The sequence below is a fragment of the Acomys minous genome (genome assembly GCF_964271855.1).
Source record: "Acomys minous genome assembly, chromosome: 16".
NCBI lineage: Eukaryota > Metazoa > Chordata > Mammalia > Rodentia > Muridae > Acomys > Acomys minous.
The window spans coordinates 92630862-92656027 of record NC_140498.1 but is presented as its reverse complement, the minus strand read 5'-3'; the positions used below and the strand labels follow the sequence as shown (position 1 = coordinate 92656027).

The following is a 25166-nucleotide window of genomic DNA, read 5'->3' as shown; positions in this document are numbered from 1 at the left end:
CACTTCCGCTCTTCCACGTCTTCCAGGGAAGGCTCTTTGAGGAAGCCCCTCCCTCTTGCTTCGGTCTCACTCCTCTCAGTTCTGACACTTGTTTTGCCCATCTCTCTTTCCCCAGGAATAACAAACGAGGACAGCAAGGCTGGGACAGGAAGTACATTGTCTTGGAGGGGTCAAAAGTCCTCATCTATGACAATGAAGCCAGAGAAGGTAAATTAATGATTCAGGGGAATGTCCTTGCACGCGGCTAGCCCAGGCCTTCCAGTGTTGGAGTGAAGGCTTTGTGTTCAGTGTTTGCTTTTATTTATTAATTAAAAAAAAATTTTTTTTTGGACTGCCTCACAAGCCTTCTCTGCTTCCCCATTTTTCAAAGTGAAAGGCCAGGTGACTTCTCTAAAGGTTATTGGTACGATACTCAATCTATAGGTCTCCCCCTTGAAGAACCCGCAGGGTGCTGCCCCGAAGATCCCACCTGCTAACACACCAGAGAGCTTCCGCCTCAGCCAACTAGCCCACAAATCCGCATCGTCACCAGAAAGTTGACTGTGCCCCTCAGCTGACACACTTTATTTTTTTTTTTTTATCTTCCCTCCTGCCTTGTCTGCACCTCTTTTCCTTCTTTGTCCTTGTGCAACTCTTTACATGCCCTCTCCTCTGCTCTCCTCTGCTCTGCTCTCCTCTGCTCTGCTCTCCTCTCCTCTGCTCTCCTCTCCTCTGCTCTCCTCTGCTCTGCTCTCCTCTGCTCTGCTCTCCTCTGCTCTGCTCTCCTCTGCTCTGCTCTCCTCTGCTCTGCTCTCCTCTCCTCTGCTCTCCTCTCCTCTGCTCTGCTCTCCTCTGCTCTGCTCTCCTCTCCTCTCCTCTCCTCTCCTCTGCTCTCCTCTCCTCTGCTCTGCTCTCCTCTCCTCTGCTCTGCTCTCCTCTCCTCTCCTCTGCTCTCCTCTCCTCTGCTCTGCTCTCCTCTGCTCTGCTCTGCTCTCCTCTCCTCTCCTCTGCTCTCCTCTCCTCTGCTCTGCTCTCCTCTGCTCTGCTCTCCTCTGCTCTGCTCTCCTCTGCTCTGCTCTCCTCTCCTCTGCTCTCCTCTCCTCTGCTCTGCTCTCCTCTGCTCTGCTCTCCTCTCCTCTGCTCTGCTCTCCTCTGCTCTGCTCTGCTCTGCTCTGCTCTGCTCTCCTCTGCTCTGCTCTCCTCTCCTCTGCTCTCCTCTCCTCTGCTCTGCTCTCCTCTGCTCTGCTCTCCTCTGCTCTGCTCTCCTCTGCTCTGCTCTCCTCTGCTCTGCTCTCCTCTCCTCTGCTCTCCTCTCCTCTGCTCTGCTCTCCTCTCCTCTGCTCTCCTCTCCTCTGCTCTGCTCTCCTCTGCTCTGCTCTCCTCTCCTCTCCTCTCCTCTCCTCTGCTCTCCTCTCCTCTGCTCTGCTCTCCTCTCCTCTGCTCTGCTCTCCTCTCCTCTCCTCTGCTCTCCTCTCCTCTGCTCTGCTCTCCTCTCCTCTCCTCTGCTCTCCTCTCCTCTGCTCTGCTCTCCTCTCCTCTCCTCTGCTCTCCTCTCCTCTCCTCTGCTCTCCTCTCCTCTGCTCTGCTCTCCTCTCCTCTGCTCTGCTCTCCTCTCCTCTGCTCTGCTCTCCTCTGCTCTGCTCTCCTCTCCTCTCCTCTCCTCTCCTCTGCTCTCCTCTCCTCTGCTCTGCTCTCCTCTGCTCTGCTCTCCTCTGCTCTGCTCTCCTCTCCTCTGCTCTGCTCTGCTCTCCTCTCCTCTGCTCTCCTCTGCTCTGCTCTGCTCTCCTCTGCTCTGCTCTCCTCTGCTCTGCTCTCCTCTGCTCTGCTCTCCTCTCCTCTGCTCTGCTCTGCTCTCCTCTCCTCTGCTCTCCTCTGCTCTGCTCTGCTCTCCTCTGCTCTGCTCTCCTCTCCTCTGCTCTGCTCTCCTCTCCTCTGCTCTGCTCTCCTCTCCTCTGCTCTGCTCTCCTCTGCTCTGCTCTCCCCTCCCCCTTCCTCTGCTGTCCTCTGCATTCCTCCCTTCCCCTCTCTTCTCCTCCACTCCACTCTGCTCTGCTCTCCTCTCCTCCCTCTCCTTTCTCTTCTCTCGTTCTCGGCCTGTTCTTTTGTTTTTCTTTCCACCCTTCTTTGTACCAAGCTGGACAGAGGCCGGTGGAAGAATTTGAGCTGTGCCTTCCCGACGGGGACGTATCTATTCATGGTGCCGTTGGTGCTTCTGAACTTGCAAATACAGCCAAAGCAGGTGAGTGGGCTCCAGAAGAGCCTGCCCTAGACAGGCCGAGAGGAGCAGGATGGGGACATAGCAGTTTTCTCTGCCAAGGAGGACCACTTCTGTCTAGTCCCCCACCTTAGCAGGAACTCAGGTTGCAGAGCTTGGTGGGATTCTGACACCCTGACAGCATCCCTGTTGGGGGGTGGGGTGGGGTGGGGAGCACCCATGGCCAATCTCATGCTCCCCAAAATCTTCTAGATGTCCCATACATACTGAAGATGGAGTCTCACCCACACACCACCTGCTGGCCTGGGAGAACACTCTACTTGCTAGCACCCAGCTTCCCTGAGAAGCAGCGCTGGGTCACCGCCTTAGAATCTGTCGTCGCAGGTGGGAGAGTTTCTAGGGAAAAGGCAGAAGCCGATGCTGTGAGTATGACCATGGCCTTGGGTGTGGCACTTGTCTCTAGAGTGTGTGGTTGTGGGCACTGACTGTAAGGATGGGAACCCCACAGCCTGGCACAGCTTCCTCTGCTCCCTCTCAGGGCTGAGGGCTGCAGCAGGGTCATAGTAGCTTTGTGGCGTTGAAGGTACAGGCTGCAGGCAGCACCGCTGCAGAGAGGGGACAGCCTTAAAACAGCCACAGCATGTATACAGAAGCCATGTTTACTCCGGGAGACCCTTGAGTTATAAGTGCTTTGACCATGAACCACCAAGCAGACACAAGTCTGCCAGTGAGCACCTGTACTCCAGGAAGCGGTTCATAGCCTCTCCAGCTGCTTCTGCAGCAGCCGCTCTCCGTAGGCGGGTCTGCAGTCCCACTCATCCTTAAGATGTTGCAAGCATTGGTGTGCCTCGGTTGGCACCACTCCTCCTGGAACATTCCTGGATGCAGACAGTGTTCAGTGCTCATTGGCGTTTGCTCCGCTGAAGACCAAACAGCGCTTTTCAGACACTTTGCAGTGGCATGGTAACCATGAGCCTTGAAGAATTGTGTCTTGTTTTACACATGAGCCTTTTGCTGAAATGTACATTAATTGTGTATAATAGGCACGTGACCGCACTTCCTGTGAGCATCAGCCACTGTGGGTTGAGGTAATAAGAACTAGAGGCTTGGATTGCACTGTATTTTTGTTGCAACTGAGGTAGGGTAGGGGCCTTTCTCACAGCCTGTTAACCCTGTGTAGCATCATCTTACTATTTCTGCGCCTGTGTCAGCACAAAGCTGTAACTCTGAAGCTAAGCAAGGGCTGCCCTGGAAAAACCAGAAACCGCCTCTGGCGTTCCAGTCAAAGCCTGGGGCCGGGGCCTGGGCTCATGGCTCAGGGTAGAGTACTTGGCCTGGCATGGTTCTGGTCCAGTGTGTGCTTTGGGAGCTTGGCTTTGAGTCTCTGTCCCTCTGGATGGTTTGGTTGGACAGAGCTCACTCTGTCTTCTCTTTTTCTTTCACACACGGAAAGAAATTACTCGGAAACTCTCTGCTGAAGCTGGAAGGTGATGACCGTCTTGACATGAACTGCACTCTGCCCTTCAGCGACCAGGTATGATGCCTGGGCACCGGGCACTGCCAGCCAGCTCGGGATGCTGTGTGTGTGTGTGTGTGTGTGTGTGTGTGTGTGTGTGTGTGTGCGCGTGCACGTGCGTGTGTGTGTGTGTGTGTGCGCGCGCGTGCGTGCGTGCATTCACACATGTAGGGGGTGGCTTTGTTGCTGTGAAGCATGGGGATCACTGGGTGATGTGGCTCTGTCTCTGGACTTCTGCCCTGGCAGGTGGTGCTGGTGGGCACCGAGGAAGGGCTGTATGCACTGAATGTCTTGAAAAACTCCTTAACGCACATCCCAGGAATCGGAGCGGTCTTCCAAATTTACATCGTCAAGGACCTGGAGAAGCTGCTCATGATAGCAGGTGGGAGGCCTAGCGCACAGCCTCTTTGCTGACTTCTATGGGCAGTGCTTTGGAGAGCTGAGTTTCACAAAAGCTGGCGATGAGCAGAGGCAACCTCCTGGCAGCAGGTTGTAGCTGCAGTGTCCCTTTTCAGTGGAGTCTGTTGATGCCAAGCTTCAGCTAATGGGCCCTTTGTCCACACTTGGTTCCCAGTCAGTGTTCAGTTTAGCCAGTCCGACATGCTCAAGGAACACTGCACCATCTCGCCATGTGGAGAATGCTGCATTAGCTCTCGTTGCTTTAATGAAACATCTGACACCAGGTTACGGATGAAGAAGAGGCCTGTTTACCCCACAGCTCGGGAGGTTTAGAAGCCCAAATGGCATCATGCTGGCTTGGTGAAAATCTCCCCTGTGCTGCATCACCTCATGCAGATAGCGTGGCAAGGACACTCCGGCAATCAATAGACTACTTCCACACAGAGGCACTGGGTAGTGTGAGGCCTCTCACAAACTCATGGAGGCTGCCATAAGACCTCCCACTAAACCCTGACTGCCTCATTATCTGTTTACTCTTATGTGTATGTACTCTGCATGTGCATATGTGCACTGTGTATGTACAGTGCCCGTGGCCTCAAAGACTGATTAAAGTTAGACTTTGTTTTCCCCTTAGATAGGGTCTCATGTAGCCCAAGCTGATTTGGGCTCCTGACCCTTCCCTTGCCCAAGCTGTCGGAATCCTCGGAATATTCCCTCATGCTGGGCCCTGGGCCTGTGTCCTGTTTGCCTCCTGCCCATAGTGGAGATCCTTCTTGTGTTGATGAATGCTCAGACTCTTCCTCTGAAGTCACACTCAACATTTTGTTACATTCCTTTCCTCTCTGTACACATCCTTCTTTTTGTTTTATATATATATATTTTTTTAATCATTTGAGTTAATTCTAGGCTTGACCCTAACCAGATTCGTCAACATATGAACCTGTGAGCCAGGGCAATTCTGTCACATGTCTGTAGCAGATATATATATATCTGTCTGTCTGTATATATATATATTCCATTGCTTGTTGGCAGGACTTTTTATTTATCTACTTACTTAAATTTTTGAGGTAGGCATCCCAGGCTAGCCTTGAACTTTTTATGTAGCTTGAGAGTTACTGCCTCCACCTTCTGAGTGCTGGGATGACAGGCACCAGCCACCACGCTAGCCTGGTCCTCATCTCTCTCTGCCTCTCCCACCATGGTCACACCTGAATAGCGGGGCCCCTCCACGGCTCCCTAACACAGCCTGTCTTTCATCTTATGAGAGCATGTTTCAATTCAGCCAACATTCTTCAGTTTTATGCCTGCAAAATTGTCCCTATTCCCTAAGAATTGTAACTGAGAAATCAACTGCTTTCATTTCAGATTACAGTGAGATGTGTGTGCTGGTCAAGTGTGTCCCTTATCAGAAAATCCAAAATCCTTCCACTGTCTAAAACTTTGGGTGTCACCATGGTGCTATCAGTAGAAAATTCCATACTTGGTCTCATTTGATTGCTCTCAATCAAAATGAAGGACATCAACACACACACACACACACACACACACACACACACACACACACCTCTATAAAGTTGGCGTTAGGCTGTAAGAGGTTTATGAAACACAAAGGGATTCCATATGGAGACTTGGGTCCTATCCTCAAGATATTTCAGCACATATACAGCTATTCTAAACTCGGAAGCCTTTCTGCTTCACTCATCCTGGGTAAGGGGATGCCCTAGTTTGTCCACGTGGCCTCCTGTGGTTTTTAGTCACACGTCCTCCAGTTGCCCTCCTCCTCTTCATTTACGGCCCCTGACCATAGCTATTTGTTTGGTCTCAGGGGAAGAGCGGGCCCTGTGTCTGGTGGACGTGAAGAAGGTGAAGCAGTCTCTGGCGCAGTCGCACCTTCCCGCCCAGCCCGACATCTCCCCCAACATATTCGAAGCTGTCAAAGGCTGCCACTTGTTCGCTGCTGGCAAGGTAAACTCCCCTTCAAGGCCTTTGCTGGTGGGATGTTCGGAACTCAAACCTGCTCCTCTTCCCACCGAACTCCCTTGAGTGGACTCTGAGTATCGGGTCTGTGAGCGGTTGGCTCCCTTCTGGTAGTGAAATCATTCGGGTAGATGTGAGGTTTGCTCAGGCCTTGAGTCCAAGGGACATGTCTGAGGAACGGGAAAGCAAATGGTGAAACACAGGCATGCTAGAGGCCATGCTTGTATGATGAGCCTCTGAAAAATAATAATTCATGGACTAGTGCGCTTCTTTAATCCCAGCACTCGGGAGGCAGAGGCAGGCAGATCGCTGTGAGTTCGAGGCCTGCTAAGGATATTTAGTGGGTTCCCGTCTCAAAACAAAACAAAAATAATTTGAAAAGTAATACAACATGGAACCCCATGTCTAAATTTAGTGAGAGTGTGTTTATTACTAGAAATTTACAAATTCTAAATATTGGTGTTTATTTGGTGGTCCCTTGGTACTTGCCAAGGAGTGGTTCCGGAACCACCACTTGCAACACAGCAAACCGCAAGGATGTTTGGGGTGTCTCTGTGGTGCACAGTAGTGGGGTCTTGTGCTTCTCCCCGGCCTCCGTCATCCCTGGATGATTTGCAAGCAGAGTCCTGGACCTGGAAGGGGTGCGGCCAAGTCATGCTGTGCTGACCCCGCCTGTGCCGTTACCCACGGACTTTCAGCCTGTGTGGTTGATTCTGCCACGTTAGAAATCCGGGGTAGAGAGCCAACTGTGCAACAGAAACTGCTTCCCAGAGTCAGTTTTTTGTTGTTGTTTTTTGCCTCCTTAAATTGGGCACAGAAGCACAATAGTCTACCCTTGGCCTCCTCAGTTAAAGTTTGACAACGCTAAGAATATTTACAGTTGTGCACACACATGCATGCACATTTCTGATGACATTGGAACAAGCGTTTTGTTTTGTTTTGTTTTGTTTTGTTTATGGACAGGGCCTCACTAGCACGGCCTGGCCTGGCCCTTGCCATGTAGACCAGGATAACTTGAACCAGAGACCTGCCAGCTTCTTGAGTGCCTGGGTTAGAGGCTTGAGTCAAGCATTTATAGAGCCCTGTAGTGCTGCAGAGCTCTCTCACTTCAGGGATGGAGTGGGGATCATCCAACTTGTGCAGCAAACACACTCACCTGATACAGGCGTCCAGGATGGCCTCAAACTCAGGGCCGTACTGCCCCAGCCTTGAAAGCACCAACACTGCAGGCAGGAGCTGACTTCACAGCAACTGCATTCCTCTTTAGAAAAGGGGAACTTAGGGCTGGCAAGATGGCTCAGATGCACAAACCTGATGATCCAAGGTTTTTCCGTGGAACCAGTGTAAAAAGCTGGGTGACGGGTCGGTCCCAGCCTGTGTACTCTAGCCCTCACTCCACTAGGCTGTTAGGGTCACGCACAGGTGGCTGGAAGGAGTCCCAGGTGGGGGATCTATGGCTCTCCCCACCCCCACCTGCAAGCTGGTGACTGCAGGCAGGCACAGCCCGTCACGTGAGTGCAGTGGCTCTTCTGTTCAGAGAACTGACTGAGCTCTACGACATCCACAGTATGGAGCAGGCAGTGGCATGTGCATAGGCATGTATGTACACAGGCATGCACGTGCACACACATGCACATACACATGCACGTACAGACTTTTTTAAATAAAGCAGCAGTTTTGTGAGAATGAAACTGTAAACTTCATTTAAGAACCAATTTAATGTCATGTATATGAGTGTTTACCTGCATGTGTTTCTGTGTACCACATGCCTGGTGCCCCAGAAGGCCAAATGAGTCAGGGCCCCCAGAACTGGAGTGCTGGAACCTCAGTCCTCTGTAGCATCAGCCACTGTCTTAACCTTAACTCCAGCCTCAGCTTTTGATTCTATTGTCTGGGTCATAGCATATTTTCTCTCTCTCTCTCTCTCTCTCTCTCTCTCTCTCTCTCTCTCTCTCTCTCTCTGACTTTGTGAGACAGGGTTTCTCTGTGTAGCCTTGGCTGTCCTGACTTGCTCTGTAGACCAGTCTGGCCTCAAATTCACAGATCCGCCTGCCTCTGTCTCCCCGAGTGCTGGGATTTAAAGGCATGCGCCACTGCACCCGGCCTATCATTCTCTTTTTAAAAGTTATTTACTTATTTTTTTTTAATGTATGAGTGCTCTTTCTACATGAGAGGACCCTTACAGTACTATGGGGCTCTACTTGACTCAAGCCTCTAAGCCAAGCATTCAGGAAGCAGAGACTGCCAGATACACTGCATGCTGGAAAAGGGTATCAGATCCCTTTGTAGATGGTCGTGTGCTTGCTGGGAATTGAACTCCTGCGCAGCCTGTGTTTTTAATCACTGAGCCATCTCGCCAGCCCACTTAGCATGATCTTATGCCTTTGTCCTTTCTCTGCTTTCATTTAATTTCCCCTGACCTTTTCCTATTATTCTCCTAATTTCTTCTTTAGCTCACTAGCTCACTAAGTTTCATAGTACTTTCTAATGTAAACATTTCTAGGCTATGCATTTTCCTCTGACTGCTGTTTTAGCTGCGCCTTGGATCTTTTGATGTGTACATTTATTATCATCTCACATATTTTAAATTTTCTCCTGTGAACAATGAGTTACTTAGAGATTTACATGGCAATTTCCAAAATTAACTGTAATAATTATAAGTAATTTTTATTGTATTGTTTGAAACAGTAAAAACTATATGAAATGTGCGCGTAAATTACAAGACCTTATAATATATTATATACACAGTCTCCCCAGCCCCAAGAGCAACATTACTTTCCTCTGTTCTTAACTGCTGACCTTCAGTTTAGGGCTATATATGCAGTGGACCTCATTTCACTCTTGGTGAAAGGTAAAAGCCTGACTGTAGGAGGTAGAAAAAGAGTCCTGACTTAGAGCTGCACATCCGCAGACCTTACCAAAGAGCTCTTCCCTCTGGACCCAAAGTGTGTTAGTTATTTTCCTGTGTCTGTGAGCAAATCCCAAGGACCAGGAGCAAGTTAAGGAAGGGAAGGGTCATTTGCTCAGTTCTGCATGTGTTGTCAGCCTGTCACAGCCGGGGTCAGCCTGTCACAGCAGGAGGGCATGGCAGCCAGGAGCTCTGGGCTGCTTGTTCACATCTTTGTGGATCAGAAGGCTGAGAGAGCAATGCTGCCACCCTTCAGACTTCTTCCTTTCCAGGCTAATTCAGTGTGGAACCTTGGCGCATTAATGGTTGTTGTTAGTTGCTAACTGGACAGTCTAGAATACTTGGGAGATGGCCTCTGGGCATGTCTGTGATGAATCACCTTATGTAAATTGATGTGAGCTGACTTGTCTTAATTGTGGGCCAGCACTTTAGCAGGGCGCCTAGCTTGTATAAAGTGAACAAAGCAGCCAGCCGTGGTGGCGCATGCCTTTAATCCCAGCACTCGGGAGGCAGAGGCAGGCGGATCACTGTGAGTTCGAGGCCAGCCTGGTCTACAAAGTGAGTCCAGGATAGTCAAGGCTACACAGAGAAACCCTGTCTCGAAAAACCAAAAAACAATAAATAAATGAATAAATAAATAAATAAAGTGAACAAAGCAAGCTGAGCTCTAGCATGCATGCGTTTGTTTCTCTGCTTCCACCTGCCCTAGCTCCAGTGCAGCTATAGGTTGCACCTTTCACTGAGAAGTAGATTAAACCCTGTCTTCCCTGCATTGTTCTGTCAGGGCATCTTTTTTTTTTTTTTTTAAGATTTATTTATTATTTATATAGCATTCTGCCCACATGTATGCTGTAGGCCAGAAGAGGGTGCCAAATCTCATTATAGGTGGTTGTGAGCCACCATGTGGTTGCTGAGATTTGAACTCAGGACCTTTGGAAGAACACACGGTGGTCTTAACCTCTGAGCCATTTCTCCAACCCCTCTGTCAGAGCATCTTATCACAGCAACAGGGAAAAAAGCTGGGCCTGTGATAATCTGCCTTGGAAAGGCCTGTGACCTTGCAGAGGTGTATAAAGTTGACAGTGGAGATGAACCGTCTCAACCAGGCCACATTCCCTAGGGGATATTTGGTAATGTCTGTAGACAGTTTTGATTGTCACAGCTAGAGGGGGCTGCAGGCATCTGGTGGCCAGGGCAACACGCTCCCATTATCTTCCAGTGTGCAGGCAGTCCCCTAGAGAATGATCTGGTCCAAAATGTCACTGGTGCAGAGATGAGACCTTGTCTAGCCTTGTGCAGGGCTGGTGATCATGCTTGTGACAAGTTCTCCCTACTTGCCCCCACCCCCTGGTCTTCCAGATCGAGAACAGCCTCTGCATCTGTGCTGCCATGCCGAGCAAAGTCGTCATCCTGCGTTACAATGACAACCTCAGCAAGTACTGCATCCGGAAGGCAAGCTAACGGCCCAGCCTCCCCCGGGGGCCGGCTCACGTTGTGCTGTGTTGAGGAAAGTGTGTGGCTGGTCCTTTCTGCTCTGCCTGGAGCAGGAGACCTGTCCTCGCCAAAAGAGCCCAGAGCCTGTGGTAGCCAGTGTCCCTTCAAGCACCTGGAGGTTCCCTGTGATAAGGAACAGGCCAGTGCTGCCTGTGTTTTGACTTGTGGTCAGGGGTCTCAACATTCTTCCTGGGATGGAGTGCTTTGTGGGGAGGAACGTTCCAACCTTTAAGTTCACCTTGCTTCTGGAGAAGGTATCTGCTGTCCCCAGACTCAGTGTGTTGTGTAATGATCAGCCTGGCTCACCCAGGTGGAAAAGGGCACAGAGCGCTGCCCGTGAGCTGGTGTCACTGTAGGCTTGCTACTCACCCATGTGGCAGGGACGGAGCTGGCTGCTCCAGTGTTGGCTGATCTGAAAGTGAGACAGTGAAGAAAGAGCTGCCTTTCAGTTCCTCCCCTCACCGTAGCGTCCTGCTTCTCTGTTTCCTCAGCCTTGGCAGGCAAGCAGTGGGTGCGATTTCTGTGGTGGTGAAGACTTAAAGTCTGGCTTCAGGGGAACACAGTTCCTGGCCATTGCTCTGCGAAAGCATGCTGGCTCTGTTCGATTTTATTTTCACAGTATTAGGATTGGCCTAGAAATGATTACACATACTTAGGAGGCAGTTAAGACAGGGATGCAGTAATGCTGTGTGGATAATAGAGACTCAAGTTAGAGACCAGCACTTTATAAGCTAGCCCAAAGGAGGACGTTAAGGCTGGGGACCCCAGTTGCCAGTGTTCATAGTTGGGGTGGCGTTCCAGTCTCCTGCTCCTGCAAGAACGTGTTGTTAATGTCTGTGGAAATTGTGTTTCTCACTCGTTTGGGCGTTACAGTTCTGCCTTGTTTTTTGAGGATGCCTGGGCTGGTCCAGAGTGAAGGTAATGAGGTAGCAAACAGGTCTAGGGCCATCCTGACAGCAGTGGCATAAGAGGCTCAGCTAGAGGCTCAGGTAGAGACAGAGCAGAAACAAAGCATCCTGTGTCATCTCTGTCCCTCTGTGTCCCCGCCCCTCACCTCAGGAGATTGAGACCTCCGAGCCCTGCAGCTGTATCCACTTCACCAACTACAGTATCCTCATTGGCACCAACAAATTCTATGAGATCGACATGAAGCAATACACGCTGGAGGGTAGGGCCGCCTGCCATGTCCCTCCCTGCCCTGCACGGCTGGGCCGGTTCCTGAAGCCCCTCCCTGCCTGCCTTCACAGAGTTCCTGGACAAGAATGACCACTCCTTGGCACCTGCCGTGTTTGCTTCCTCATCTAACAGCTTCCCCGTCTCCATCGTGCAGGCGAACGGCGCTGGGCAGCGAGAGGAGTACCTGCTGTGCTTCCACGGTCAGTGCCCAGCCAGCGCTCAGTGCAGTCCCCTTGCTGGGCCGGGGGCTCAGCTGAGGGGACAGAGCGTGCCTCCCTGGCACTGTAGATGCCCTCTGTGGTTCCCCCTCCCACCCAGGGCAGCAGCCTGGCCACCTTGACATTTCTTTCTCACCTTCCTTCCCTTCCTTCGAGTCAGTCACTGTGGTCCCCTGGTTTTTACCACTTTTTCGCTTGATCCGTCTCTTTCTTTAAAGTTTTTCTTTTTTGTTTTTAATCTCTGGGTGTTTGGTTTCCTCTTCTGTCTCTGACTCTCTCCTTCCTCCTGTCTCCTCCTTCCCTGCCTGCTCCCCTTTCCCCATTTCCTTCCCCTCTTTTTGCTAGAACTCTCTTAATTAAAATTAATCAATCATAGAAATTTACTTGAGAAAATTTTAGCATAAGCTGAGAGATGGCTCTGTGAAATCGCCTAGCTGTGACAGTCCAGTCAGATCTGACCAGTTATCCCTGGGCTTGTGGCCTCTGGTGCTAATGTCCCCATGCTCTTGACAACTTACAGAATTTGGGGTTTTCGTGGATTCTTACGGGAGACGTAGCCGCACGGATGACCTCAAGTGGAGTCGCTTACCTCTGGCCTTTGGTACGTGAGGTACGGGGCGGGCGGGGGGGAACCTCCTGTTCTCCAAAGCTTGTGTCCTGGAAAAGAATTGTGTGAATTTTTGGCTTTGGGCTGGTGCTAGTGTATCCTAATGGACTTCAGTGGCATGGGAGGTATTCACCAAGCAGTGTGTTTGTGGAGAACTGTGTAAGTCTGACCTCCCAGGCCGTGATCCAGCCTTGTAAAATGCTAAGTTCTTATGATACAAAGGAGAATATTCCTCGAGGAGTTTAAGTCATTTTCAAGGCTGTGTAGCACCCCATGGCATAGTTGAAAAAAGTTAATTAATTCTGATGAGGCAGAGCAAGGAGGTCATACCTGTTCATTCTATGAGCATGAATCCTGTGGCAGGCATCCTCGTACTGTTGTCAGATGGAGTTCTTTGTCTGTAAGTCGCTAAGAGTGGAGGAGGCCAAAGAACCAGGACACGTACATGGAGGGCCATATGACAGGGCTGGGGATGTTCTGCGGCACCATCATGGCCAAAAGGATAGGCAGGTGCATGCACACACAGAAACACCCAGTAAATACATAAGTGTAAACCTGTTCACCTAGTGCTATGTCATAGCCATCCTGAACTCAGGGACTTAAGGCAGTGTCTTTGTTGACCGTTACTGTGGGTCTGCTCAACTCGACCCCCCATGGTGTCATTGCGGATCTAGAACAAGGAAAAAGTGACAAAAACAAGAAGAAACAAGATGGCTTTTCTTTTTCTCCCTCTTTTTCTCTCTTTTTTTCTTTGTTGTTGTCCATGGGGGTGGGGGGATCACTTAGCTAGATGCCTTGGTTCCCCTCTCTCTAGACTCTTCTAAGAGTACAAACAGAGGCTTTATGCCTTGCATTTGCACCATATTCTGCTGGTTCAAGCAAGCCAACAGAGCTGCTATGCTCAGCCATGGCTTACCACAGGAGCAGGAGTGACAACAGGCCTCCCCTTGAGGCGAGAGAACAGGGCCCACCCTGTCTTCTCCAGTTGTAGCGATGCCGTCATAGGGAGATGAGTATTAAGATGTGTCTGGGGTGCTAACACAAAGGAGGGTCATGGGCAGCCCATGCCAAACAGACAGCTGATAGTAATAAAATACCCACAGCACTGCCTAGATGCTAGTCTTTTAAACACTTTACTTGGAGATGCTAGAGAGACAGCTCATCAATCGAGAGCACTGACTACTCTAACAGAGGACCCTGGTTCAATTCCCAGCACCCACGTGGTAGCTTTTAGCTATCTGTAGCACCAGTTCCAGGGGGATCTGACACTATCTTCTGGCTTCTGAGGTCATCAAGCACACACGTGCGCAGCCACATGCAGGCAGAGCACTCATATACAGGGAAAAAAAAATCTTTACCAACATGGAGAGTATATAATATAAATAGGGAGAGTCTCTCCCCGGTGGCCATCTCCCACATCCTCCATCTTACTGCCCCACAGGGATGAACTTTCACAAGCATATCATCTTCCCAGTGTGCTGTGTAAACACAAGCGTGTAATAGATTTCTCCCCATCATGCTCTGCACATCCTTCTGAGCTTCCCTGCTAGCTGAGCAGTGCACTGTGGGTAGATGCAGGCCAGATGGTGAATCTCTTACCCTGGGCGGAGTTCCACAGGGATGCTGTAGCTTTCTTAACCGATGCCTCTGATGTAAGTTGTTCTCTCTTATGCTGTAATGAAGAAGGCAGTGAATGAACCCAAGCCCGTGCAGTTACGCTGTGTGCGCAGTATTTGTAGAGTACTGGATGCTGGGCCACTGGTCCTTTTTCAAGTTTTGATTTTACTTCTTCTATCTCACCACCCCCCCAACCCCCATTTTTCCCCCTTGTGCTCATCCTCCGTGGTGGCCTGAAGCCTACAGAGAACCCTATCTGTTTGTGACTCACTTCAACTCGCTGGAAGTAATTGAGATCCAGGCGCGTTCCTCCCTGGGGTAAGCATTTCCCTCCATGCTTTGTGGACAGGTTTAGGGACAGGAGTGGCACATAGCCATGGTGGTCACCAGTAATGCATGTTAATTCTCTTCTGGAATATTGCAGGACCCCTGCCCGAGCATATCTGGAAATCCCAAATCCGCGCTACCTGGGCCCCGCGATTTCCTCGGGAGCAATTTACCTGGCCTCCTCATACCAGGACAAGTTAAGGGTCATATGCTGCAAAGGAAACCTCGTGAAGGAGTCTGGCACTGAGCAGCACCGGGTGCCCTCCACCTCCCGCAGGTACTGAGCCACATGTAGAACAGGGGGGGCATCCTTACCTTGTGCTCAGTCAAATCGTGCTTTTTCTGTGTGGCCTGAATCCTGGACTTGGGACCAGGAAGGACTTCACCAGAGAAACAAAGCAAGAGAGTGGCATCAGGAGGACAGGGAGGCAAGGGACACACAGGGAGGCCAGAGGTGTGAGGCGTGGGCATGGGCCATGGCTTCCCAGGCCATCTGGAGCCATCTGTGGAACCTGAGAACTCTTTAGAGTTTTAGAATTTTATTTTAAAACGTGCATTTATGTTTGTGTTGTTAATATAACCTCAGGGTATAGAACCCAAAGGGCACAAACATATTAAGTAGTATAGTCCTTGGGCATCTTTTCTTTCTTGTGTTTAAAAAAAAAATGCATGTATTTTTGTTTTTTTGAGATAGGGTCTTACTGTGTAGCCTTTGCTGGCCTGGAACTCACTATTTAGATCAGACTGGCCTTAAACTCATAAGAGAGCCAACTGCCTCAGCCTCCAGACTGTGCTACTACACACGGCTCAATTTTTGTTTTAATTTTTATTTTATGTATATGAATATTTTGCTTGCATGTATGTGTGCCCAGTGTCCAAGGCCAGAAGAGGGCGCTGTATCTCCTGTAACTGGAGTTACAGACAGTTGTGAGCTGCCATGTGGGTGCTGGGAATTGAACCCAGGTCTTCTGAAAGAGCAGCCAGTGTTGTTGTTAACCACTGAACCATCACTCTAGCCACAACACCCCCCTCCCCTTAACTTAAAGAGGTAATGGCCTTGCCGGGCGTGCATGATGACGGCACACACCTTTAATCCCAGCACTTGGGAGGCAGAGGCAGAGGCAAGCAGATTGCTGTGAGTTCAAGGCCAGCGTGGTCTACAAAAGGAAGTCCAAGACAGCCAGGACTGTTATACAGAGAAACCTTGTTTCCAAAAACCAGAGAGAGAGAGAGAGAGAGAGAGAGAGAGAGAGAGAGAGAGAGAGGGAAAGAAGGAAGGAAGGAAGGAAGGAAGGAAGGAAGGAAGAAAGAAAGAGATAATGGTCTTGTCATGTTGTCATGCTGCCCTGAACTCCTGGCTCAAGCAGTCCTCTTGCCTCATCCCTCAGGGTCTGAACATGGCTTCTCTTCTAGGTCTTCCTTTCCTGCCCCTCACATCACTACCACTCAGGAAGGAACCAATATTATAACTTTGTGTTTCTATATAGAGATCCTTCTGCAAATATATATGTACAAGTCTATATTTGCTACTCCATAAAGATGATACAATGTATTAGTCTATTTTCTGGTACTATGATGAAATACCTGGTGCTGGGTTAGTTATAAAGAAAAGAGGCTCGTGGTTCTGTTCTGAAGTCCAGGGCCCACATCTAGCAATGGCCTAGTTATCAGTGTCTTGAGGTGGTGCAGGGCATCACATGGTAAGAGACAGAGAACACCACATGTATGTTCCTTCTGGTCTCTGTGTTCAACCTTGCACACCCCGTAAAGGCTTTGCCTCCACCTCCACCCTCCACCTCCAAATACCACAGTTAAATTAAATTTCAACCCTTTAAAAATTATCATCATCATCATCATCATCATCATCATCATTTGGTTTTTTGAGACAGGGTTTGTCTGTGTAACCTTGGCTGTCCTGGACTTGCATTGTAGCCCTGGCTGGCTTCAAACTCACAGGGATCCACCTGTCTCTGCCTCCCGAGTGCTGGAATTAAAGGCATGTGCCACTACCACCCAGCAAAAATTATTTATTATTTAAGTATACATTTTTTTTTGTCTGAATGTAAACCTGCATGGCAGAAGAGGGCACCAGAGCTCAGAGATGTTGTGAGCTACCATGTGGGTGCTGGGAATTGAACTCAGGTCCTTTGGAGGGGCAGGTAGTGCTCTTAACCTCTGAGCCATCTCTCCAGCCCCAATTCCAACCCTTTTAATCCCTCACAGGGAGGGCTCGAGCGACAGCTCAGTGGTTAAGAGTGTGTGTTGCCCTTGCAGAGGACCCCCCCACACTAGGAGGCTCACCACTTGCAGGGAATCCACCACCCTCTCCTGGTCCTCTCGGGCACCTGCATGCATACAACACACTTAAACTCACATGGGCACATGCACATCAGATCTTTACACTCTCACAGTGGGAGCACATTTCCACACGAACCCTCAAATCCTCTGGCTCACACTGAGTTCTCTAGTGCGCTGACTGTCAATCATAGAATCACCTGTAGTAGACCCTCGAAGTGTGCAGTTTAGTGGTCGGAACATCTTGGTAGATGTATCCAATCTCCACCAGTATCTAAGTTTTTATCACCCCAAAAGAAGTTTGTTTTCCTCTACTTCAGTGACTTTCTCAGGTATGTTCCACATTTAGCAGGCTCTACTGCCAGGTGGGGCTTTTCTTGTCCAGCCAGCCCTGAGTGCCTGTGCGTTCCAGGTCAGATACTGATCCTCTGGAAATGGGCTTTTAGGGCACCTCAGCCTGGTCTGTGCCTTCCAACACCTCATAGTAACTGTTTGGCCACAAGTCCACTGGCTTCAACTCTGCCATCCATCTGGGGAGAGGCACAGGCACAGGGCATGCTAAATTGTCATTGAGCCATACCAGGTTTGCTTTTCTTGCATAAATACTGTTGGATTGCTCCAAGCTGGTTTTGCAATCCACTTGGTCAGTATGCATGAGCATGTGTGTGAGAATGGCTTGTTTTGTTTTGTTTTGTTTTTGGCAGCACTGAGATTTGAAACCTGGGCCTGCAAACTGGCCAACGAAAGTTCTGCCACTGAGCCACCCCTGCCCCCAGCCTTGGTCACTGTGGATTTTAGTCAGTCCAAGGCCTTGATGGAAAACCTGAGGTGACAGGTGACCAGTTGCTCCTAGCTTTTTATTTAAGGCTGTCCTATAAGGTCTCAGAGCACCGTGGCTGGCTCTGAGTCATGTGAGGTTGGTTTCAAGGCTGTGCTTTGCTCTTTGCTCCCATGGTCCTCCGGGGGTCTCACTCCTCCTTTCCAGCTCCCCTCCCTCTTCCTTCTGACTGGTGGGAAAGTGTGTTGGGTGCGCTCGCCTGCACCGTAGTGTCTTGGGGATGGCTTCAGGGCAGTGCAGGAAGTGGCTTCCTTCTCCTCTGTTGATGCCACACAGGATCCCTGTGCTTGGCTGCACTGTTTCTCAGTACCTAAATGCTCATATCATAAACAGCAGCAGCTCTTTGGGGTGCCTCCAGTGTGTTGCTAGAACCACCACCCCTTTGCCAACCAGACCATAAGTGGGTGTGTGATAGAAAGTATAATTCTGATAGGTGGTGTTGAATTTGCCTCCCTGGGGCTGCACCTAGTTGTAGCCCCTTCGGCAGGTGTAGGAGTTGGCTATCCCATTCTGGCTCGGAAGACTAGGAAGCAGAGCTGCAGCCATGTGTGAGAAGCTCTGAGATTTACCCAGTGGACCATCTCATTGACCCACCCTGTACGCAGCTGTGAGGATCTGGGCCTGCGGAGAGCAGTGCCACAGGCACCCTCCTTCCTCTCTAAGGGCCTGTGATTTGGTGGCTGGATCAGCACCAACAACTGGTCCAGAATCCTTGGGTATTATGAAAGATGGACATGTCTGTAATATTCTGACACCATGCTGGACAAGCTGTCGCTCTTACTGATGGATAGGAGTCGTGTGTCTGAGATGTGTGGTCCTGGCCCCATTGCTCTGGATGTGGCAGAGCACTGTGCACACTTTTCTGTACCTTAACATGTCTTAGTGACACTGTGATTTTAATCATGGGATTGTGCTAAAAGTCCAGTGCCAAGGCCTCTCTTTTGATTTGGTCCCATCTCCAGAGTAATGGCAAGGCGGTCCAGTGTGCACCCCTAAAGTGCCTAGAACCGTGGTGCCGATTTCAAGTCATTCCTAAAAGGGGCCCACATGTTGGGAGTAGTCTTTCCCATGGCCTAGCATCTTGCTCCTGACTCCACGTGGTCCCACTGTAAGGACCTGCTTGCTCTGATGTCAAAGGGGAAGGAAGTAACATGCTGGCTTCCCTGGGGGTGCCAGGCAAGACCCACTCCACTCGCAGTCAGTGCTTGGCTTCATGCTGCCTATAGAGCAGGTCTTTTTGCTCTGGGCTGCTCCGAGTGGGTGCGGGTCTCTCTCTGGCTGCCTTGGCTAGCTGAGAGTCAACTGCAGGCTGCTGTGCTTAGCAGAGCAGGGGACATAACTCTACAGAAACCATAAAATGGATGTGGTAGCTCATTGGCCATTATGGAGATGGAGATGGAAGACTGCCCACTCGGCCTCGAATGATGAGTGTCCTGCTTCCTCTCATTAATTCCTAGCTGATCTCCCAAACAGCCTTCCCTGAGCCACCCTGCTTCCCCGGATGCAGAGTCCCCTCCTGCCGGCTTGTGATGGGTCCCTGGGCATACTGCAGAGTTTCTCTTTCTCTTTTTTTTTTTTTATAATTTTTTATTATTTATTTTTAAGATTTGGTTGTTATGTATACAGTGCATATCAGATCACATTATAGATGGTTGTCAGCCACCATGTGGTTGCTAGGAATTGAACTTATGACCTCTGGAAGAGCAGCCAGTGCTCTTAACCCCTGAGCCATCTCTACAGCCCTGAGTTTCTCTTTCGTTACACACAGGCATAATGCATTTGTCTCCCTTGGATTTGTTTGTTTTAGTGCATCTTCTGTCTCTCTGAGCTCTGCAGCCCAAGGAGTTTACAGGGTACAGAAATGGGTTCTCTTACATTTATACCCCAGAGACATAAAGTGGGGCTGGCTTCCGGAGCATTTGTGCTGGGTCGGGCGGGCGAGGCCACGGCATATAGCTGCTCACAGCCAGCTGACCACCTAGAGGGTCACCTCTGCAAATGGCTGCTTTACAGTTCCTCCCCCAGGTAGTTAGGGCCAGGGTTGGATTGATCCTTCCAAAAGGTCCCAGTGTCCCAGGGCTGGGTGAAGAAGGTTATAGCTCCCTAGTAGATGGCTTGCATGGCACACACAAGGCCTTGGCTTTAATTTTTACTACACTGAAGGCGCAGAGGGACCTGTGTTTTCAGAGGCTGTTAATGGTTAGTCTGTGGGCCAGAGTGGGTTTTTGAGCTATCCAGACTGTCGCTGCCTGCCCTGCGTGGTTTCCTAACTTTACCCGATGTGTCACCCTGTGCCTTTAGGTCATCTTATTGCCATGACGGGAAATGTTGAGCCGCCCAAGCAGCTATATCAGTTGCCATAAAAACGAGGAAAGCTACCTGTGAGGAGAAGTGACCAAGCACTGGGCAAAAAGCTGTTACAGGCCCTGCCCCCGACAGTCGCAGCCTTTCTCAAAACTGCCCCCTTGCACTAAGGGTCTTGATGGCCTCTGGTATCTGAGATGTGATAGGCTCAGCCCTAACAGGAGACTTCTGGGAACCCCCAGGTTGGCATGATAGAGATCAAGACAGCCAGACCAGCTCACCTGGCCTCTCCACCGCCATGCACTCGGCTGTGCAGCGAGGGCTCAGCTTGCTCACAGCTAGTTCCCATTTGGCGGTGTTGTGAGACAGAGGCAAAGTGCTGCGGACTTAGCCGGGGTGGGAGCTCGGTGAGTACGCGGGAAGTGGAGCTGGCACTGACACCTGGAAGCCTGGCCTCCTTTGTCCTCGTCCTCAGGTCTAAGTTTCTTCTAGCAAGAGTGAATGGTAGTTTGTCTTTAAGCCTAGCCCTCAGGAGCTGAGGCAGGAGGATCATGACCTTGAAGCCAGCCTAGGCTACATAGTAAGTTCTAGGCTAGCTGATGCTACATAGTGAGTCCTTGTCTCAAAAATTAAACCAAATTAAAAATTAAACCGGTGAGAAGGAGTCTGCTTAGAGCCTTGGAGGGGAAGGACTGCAGCTTTAGGTGTGTGACTTCTCAGTCCCTGACACCCCTGCTTGTCCCTGTCAGCCCCAACAAGCGAGGCCCGCCCACGTACAACGAGCACATCACCAAACGTGTTGCCTCCAGCCCAGCGCCACCAGAAGGCCCCAGCCACCCACGAGAACCAAGCACACCCCACCGCTACCGAGACCGAGAGGGCCGGACAGAGCTGCGCAGGGACAAGTCTCCAGGACGTCCTCTGGAGCGGGAGAAGTCCCCAGGCCGGATGCTTAGCACAAGGAGAGAGCGGTCTCCTGGGAGGCTGTTTGAAGACAGCAGCAGGGGCAGGCTGCCTGCAGGAGCCGTGAGGACCCCACTGTCCCAGGTTAACAAGGTAAGGAGGCAGCATCCTTAGGGCTACACAGGCCTCATGTGGCCGGAAGCTGCCCCTCAGCTCTTAGAAAAGCGTAACTCCATCTCTGCGACTCGGGCCATGGGAAGTAAGAGCTTAAGAACAAAATGTGCTTTAAGGGGCTTCCTCCACAAATGACAACATGTGTGACTTAAGGCACGTGTGTGTGTGTGCGCGTGTGCATGTGCGTGTGCCTGTGTGTGTGTACCTCAGAATGTGACAGCTGCCAACGGGCATGTCCCCTGCCCTAGAGGCAGTGTTAGTGGCTTCTAGACCTATTCTGTGCATACGTGCAAATAAGTATGTGTGCCCCATGTAAATACAGTGGATACCATTCTAGACCTCTTCAAGACACACAGGCCAACACTTACACATCGGAGTCCCTGGTATTTTTCTGGAAAGTTACCCAGAACTTGGAGCATTTTCGTAGTGTGGAGTGGTACCATGTGATTGTCAGGCTAGTGTGTGAGTCGGCAGATGGAGAAGGGAAGTGAGCAGCTCTCAGGAATGCACGCACGGGTCCTGGGTGCGCCATCCTCCTCGGTGGGCTGTCCAGTATCTCGGGCCCACTTTAGACACCTTCCTGTCGCCAGGGGATGCTTTTCTGAGTGGTACTCCCCTGCTGATGCTACTCCTGTACACAGTGCTGCTTCTGGCAGAGAAAGAAAAAGATGTCTCCACAGTAAAACTCTGTGCATTTGTGTGCACGCGTGCAACTGAGTAAATTGGGTTTGGGGTTTTCTCAGTTACTGGCTTCCTCCCTGACCCCGTGCCTTGAAGGGCTGGCTCTGTTAAGTTGGCATTGTTCTCTTTGGCACCACTGGCAACCTCTGGAGGAGAAGGCAGGCGCTACAGAGATCCCAGCTTTCATGCTAAACCCCCCTCCTCTCCCTTTTGCTCCTAGGTCTGGGACCAGTCTTCAGTGTAAGCCTCAACCAGAAAGCACCTCCTCATCTCAGTCTGCAGGAAAACACCGCGCAAGTGCTGGGCGTCTGCTGCAGGGGACCCCAGCGCCCGTCTGCTCGGCCCGTGTTCAGCACAGCTGGGTCCAGACTGCCCTTGGCACAGATACCCCCATCTCCAAGGGGTGCAGATAGCCAAGGCTCTTAGGCGCTGCCAGCGCTCTCCGCCCTCCCCCTGGGGCAGGGCACCTTCCTGCGTTCATCCTCTTTGCACTGTTCCTCTTTCACAGCATTCACAGACTTCTGTACTTAGCTCCAGCCTGAACCTGTCCGGCAAAGGACACCGACCCGGCCATGGACTGTGGCTGGAATTCTACTAGCTACTCTAAGAGCTCGGATTGGCTGGTTCTTCTTTGGTTTTGATTTCTTTTTCCTTCCTTCCTTTCTTTTCTTTTCTTTTTCTTTCTTTCTTTCTTTTTTTTTTAAGACAACAGAATTCTTAGTAGATTTGGATAGCGATGTATTTCCTGTTGTAGTCGTTTTTAGCTAGATCATACCGTCAGGTCTTTGCCCCTGAAACGTAGCGTAGAAGAGCCCCCATTGGTTGGCTAGCCTCCCGTGTTCACGTAGCTTCATTCTTGTTCCGGTCCATTCTCATAGATGGCCCTGATTTACCCAGGGTGACATCATAGCCAAATGTTTACTGTCCTCATTGCCTTTGATGGCCTTGACAACTTTCCCTCCCACCAGCTGAGAATGTATGGGGGTCAGTCCGGCCTCGGCTCAGAGGCAGTGACCTGGGGCCAAGGGACGTCATCAAGCTCTCCTCTCCCTCCCCTCAGCGTCATCCACCCAGCCTGCTTCCCCAGCTCTCCGTGTAGCTTTGGCCAGGGAAGCACGCGATAGACTCGCTCCAAGCCCAGCATCAATAGGCCTTGGGGTTGGGCCTGGGACCAGGGCACCCACCCCCTGTTCTGAGGGTTGCTGTGTCGCTCTTCACTCCTCTGGAATGGGGAGGGGACCCGTCTGGGACCCCTGCATGGCGGTTCACTGCATGTGCTGCCCCTGACCTGGCTGGCTCCTCCCTGGGTTGCTCTACCAATGTATTGCTGCCATCCCATCGCCCCACCAAATCCAGACCCTCTGATGACTTGTCAACTAACTGGCCAACAGGCTGCAATCGTAGCACTGAACAAACAAACAAACAAAAACAAAAAACGCTCAAGCCTTACGACCTGAGAAGGATTTCAGCAAACCACTCTTGTCCCTCAGTTTTCCCGCCCACCTTCAAGTCCCCTGCTGACTTCAAGGACGACTGTGTGTGCACACAGAACCCAGCACGGTTCTACCCAACGAGACTGTGACTTCCCAGATGAGCCTCTCCCTAGGGCTGGACCTAAGGCCAGGACATGGGAGAGAAGCCGCAGCTCAACTCGGCCAGCCGTGCGGGGCTGCCAAGTTCCCCCTTAGGTGCAGTGCGGCTCCCCAGTCTCTCCGCCCTCTTTAGAGCGCAGAATTCCTGGCAACTGGATAGAACCAACTTAGAGGCTTTGCAGTTGGCAAGCTAACTAGCGGCCTTATCTTTGCCTTTAATCTCCCACAAGGCCTCTCCTGCTTTGGATTCTCCATGACTCTTAGGCGAGCCTCAACAACCAAGGCACACCCTAGGTAGGCTGAAAGGTAGACCTGTCCCCACCGCAGCAGGTGACCGTGTCTGTGTTTTCAGCTCACGTGTCCACAGTCCACGTCACTTCCCAGATTACAACCTGGCCCAAACGCCGACTCCTTCCTGCTCGTCTCTGACCTAAGTGCTTTCTCGTTTGAACCGCCTGTGACCCTCCACACCCAGTGCCCTGCTGCAGTGTCTTATGTGTTGCTTGGAGTCTTTGGGGTCAAGTTCCCTGCCCCCATCCCCCTAGGGCAGATCTGACTGGCTGTTTGCTGAAGTGTTTGTCTCTTGGTCCACAAGTATTTGGAATGGTCACTGATAACTGGTCTTCAGTCTCGGCATTTCATTTAGGACCTCCACGAGAAACGGGCATCTTGAGCCCTGACAATGTATATTGCGTGTCTCATCTGTGAACTGCTTCCTGCTACATAGAGCTAGCTCAAAAGACTGTACATATCTACAAGAAACTTTATATTCGTAAAAAAAAAAAAAAAAGGAAATTGAATTGGTTTCTACTTTTTTATTGTAAAAGGTGCATTTTTCAACACTTTTGTTTTCAACGGTGGTAGTAGTGGACGGCCATCTCCGCTGAAGTGGGGAGCTCTCTGTGTGACCACCGAGATGCCAGCAGGAAATAATCGTAACCCCAAATCACAGTCAAAAGCTTGTTAGCATCAATAAGATTCTAGGTCTCCAAAAAGTACAGGCTTTTTTCTTCATCACCTTTTTTATTCAGAACAAGGAGAATGTGTGGACAGTTCCAGATCCACCTTGAGAGCAGTGACCTTTGTTGTTGAACAATAGTGAAATAAAGCAATGATCTCAAAATGCCCATGCCCTTGGCATCTTTTCTTGTCAGAGACCAAAGAAAGCCACTGCCAGTGCAGGCTCAGTGGCACACACTTCCACTCTGAGGGAGGCTTTTCTGCGGGTTGTGGCCAGTGGCTAGAGTTGGAAGCTCTTGGAATTAAAGAGTTGGGCGCAGGTAGTTTGGTCAGCGCTTCTGTGAAGCAGGGACCTGTGGTTAAGGTGGTTTTTCAGGGCAGGGAAATGGAAAGCTCCTTAAATAGTCAGCCAGGCTTCTTTAAAAAAGGATTAGTCTAGAACAGATTAGCCTCAAGGCAGCTAACCAGGAAAACAGGTCAACACAAGATGTTTCTGATCCCATTACAGGAGGCCACGAGAACTTCTCTCTTTGGAGAGAGTTCAGCTATGAGTGCTTCCTGTTCTGACTGGACAGTTACTGTCTGCAAGGTAAATGTCTCCGCCACTTTGTACTTTGTTGTCCAGAAAAATGGTTTTCTCCCCACCCCAGGATACCTATTGCTTTTAACCTCTGATTAAAACATGATAAGGTAATCAGATAAAATTAAAAGTTGCCTTTGAGGGTCAAATCTGACTGGCCTTTAATGGGAGCGATAGACTGTTTCTTGTGATTGTAAGAAAGAAAACAACTCACAAAGGAGGAAGTGAGGTGTTGCAACCTCTTCCCAAACATGAGAAAATGTCCATTAGCCATCAGCTAACCATGAGTTACTAGCTTAGGGCTTCTTGGCAGCTAGGGGCTACCTTACAAGCTAAGTAAACGGGGAATGTGCCGAGAGCCCTTTGGACCTGAAGGGACGATGTCTACACAACTATGAAATTACTC

At 50.5% G+C, this 25166-nt stretch overlaps 1 protein-coding gene across 6 annotated transcripts in view; it reads left to right on the top strand.

Annotated features, from left to right (window-relative positions):
• The window catches only part of CIT (citron rho-interacting serine/threonine kinase), a 168816-nt gene extending 144471 nt beyond the window's left edge, over nt 1–24345 (top strand). For all 6 annotated transcript variants that reach the window (XM_084762173.1, XM_084762172.1, XM_084762171.1 and 3 more), the window contains 14 exons: nt 116–207; nt 2114–2218; nt 2447–2616; nt 3648–3728; nt 3957–4092; nt 5935–6074; nt 10354–10446; nt 11548–11656; nt 11736–11864; nt 12403–12483; nt 14346–14424; nt 14531–14710; nt 20620–20926; nt 21849–24345. In XM_084762173.1, coding sequence (XP_084618299.1) covers nt 116–207; nt 2114–2218; nt 2447–2616; nt 3648–3728; nt 3957–4092; nt 5935–6074; nt 10354–10446; nt 11548–11656; nt 11736–11864; nt 12403–12483; nt 14346–14424; nt 14531–14710; nt 20620–20926; nt 21849–21872 — 1726 coding nt within the window. In that variant the 3' untranslated portion in view covers nt 21873–24345. The remainder of the gene's footprint in view (nt 1–115; nt 208–2113; nt 2219–2446; nt 2617–3647; nt 3729–3956; nt 4093–5934; nt 6075–10353; nt 10447–11547; nt 11657–11735; nt 11865–12402; nt 12484–14345; nt 14425–14530; nt 14711–20619; nt 20927–21848) is intronic.
• The last annotated feature ends 821 nt before the right edge of the window (nt 24346–25166 follow it).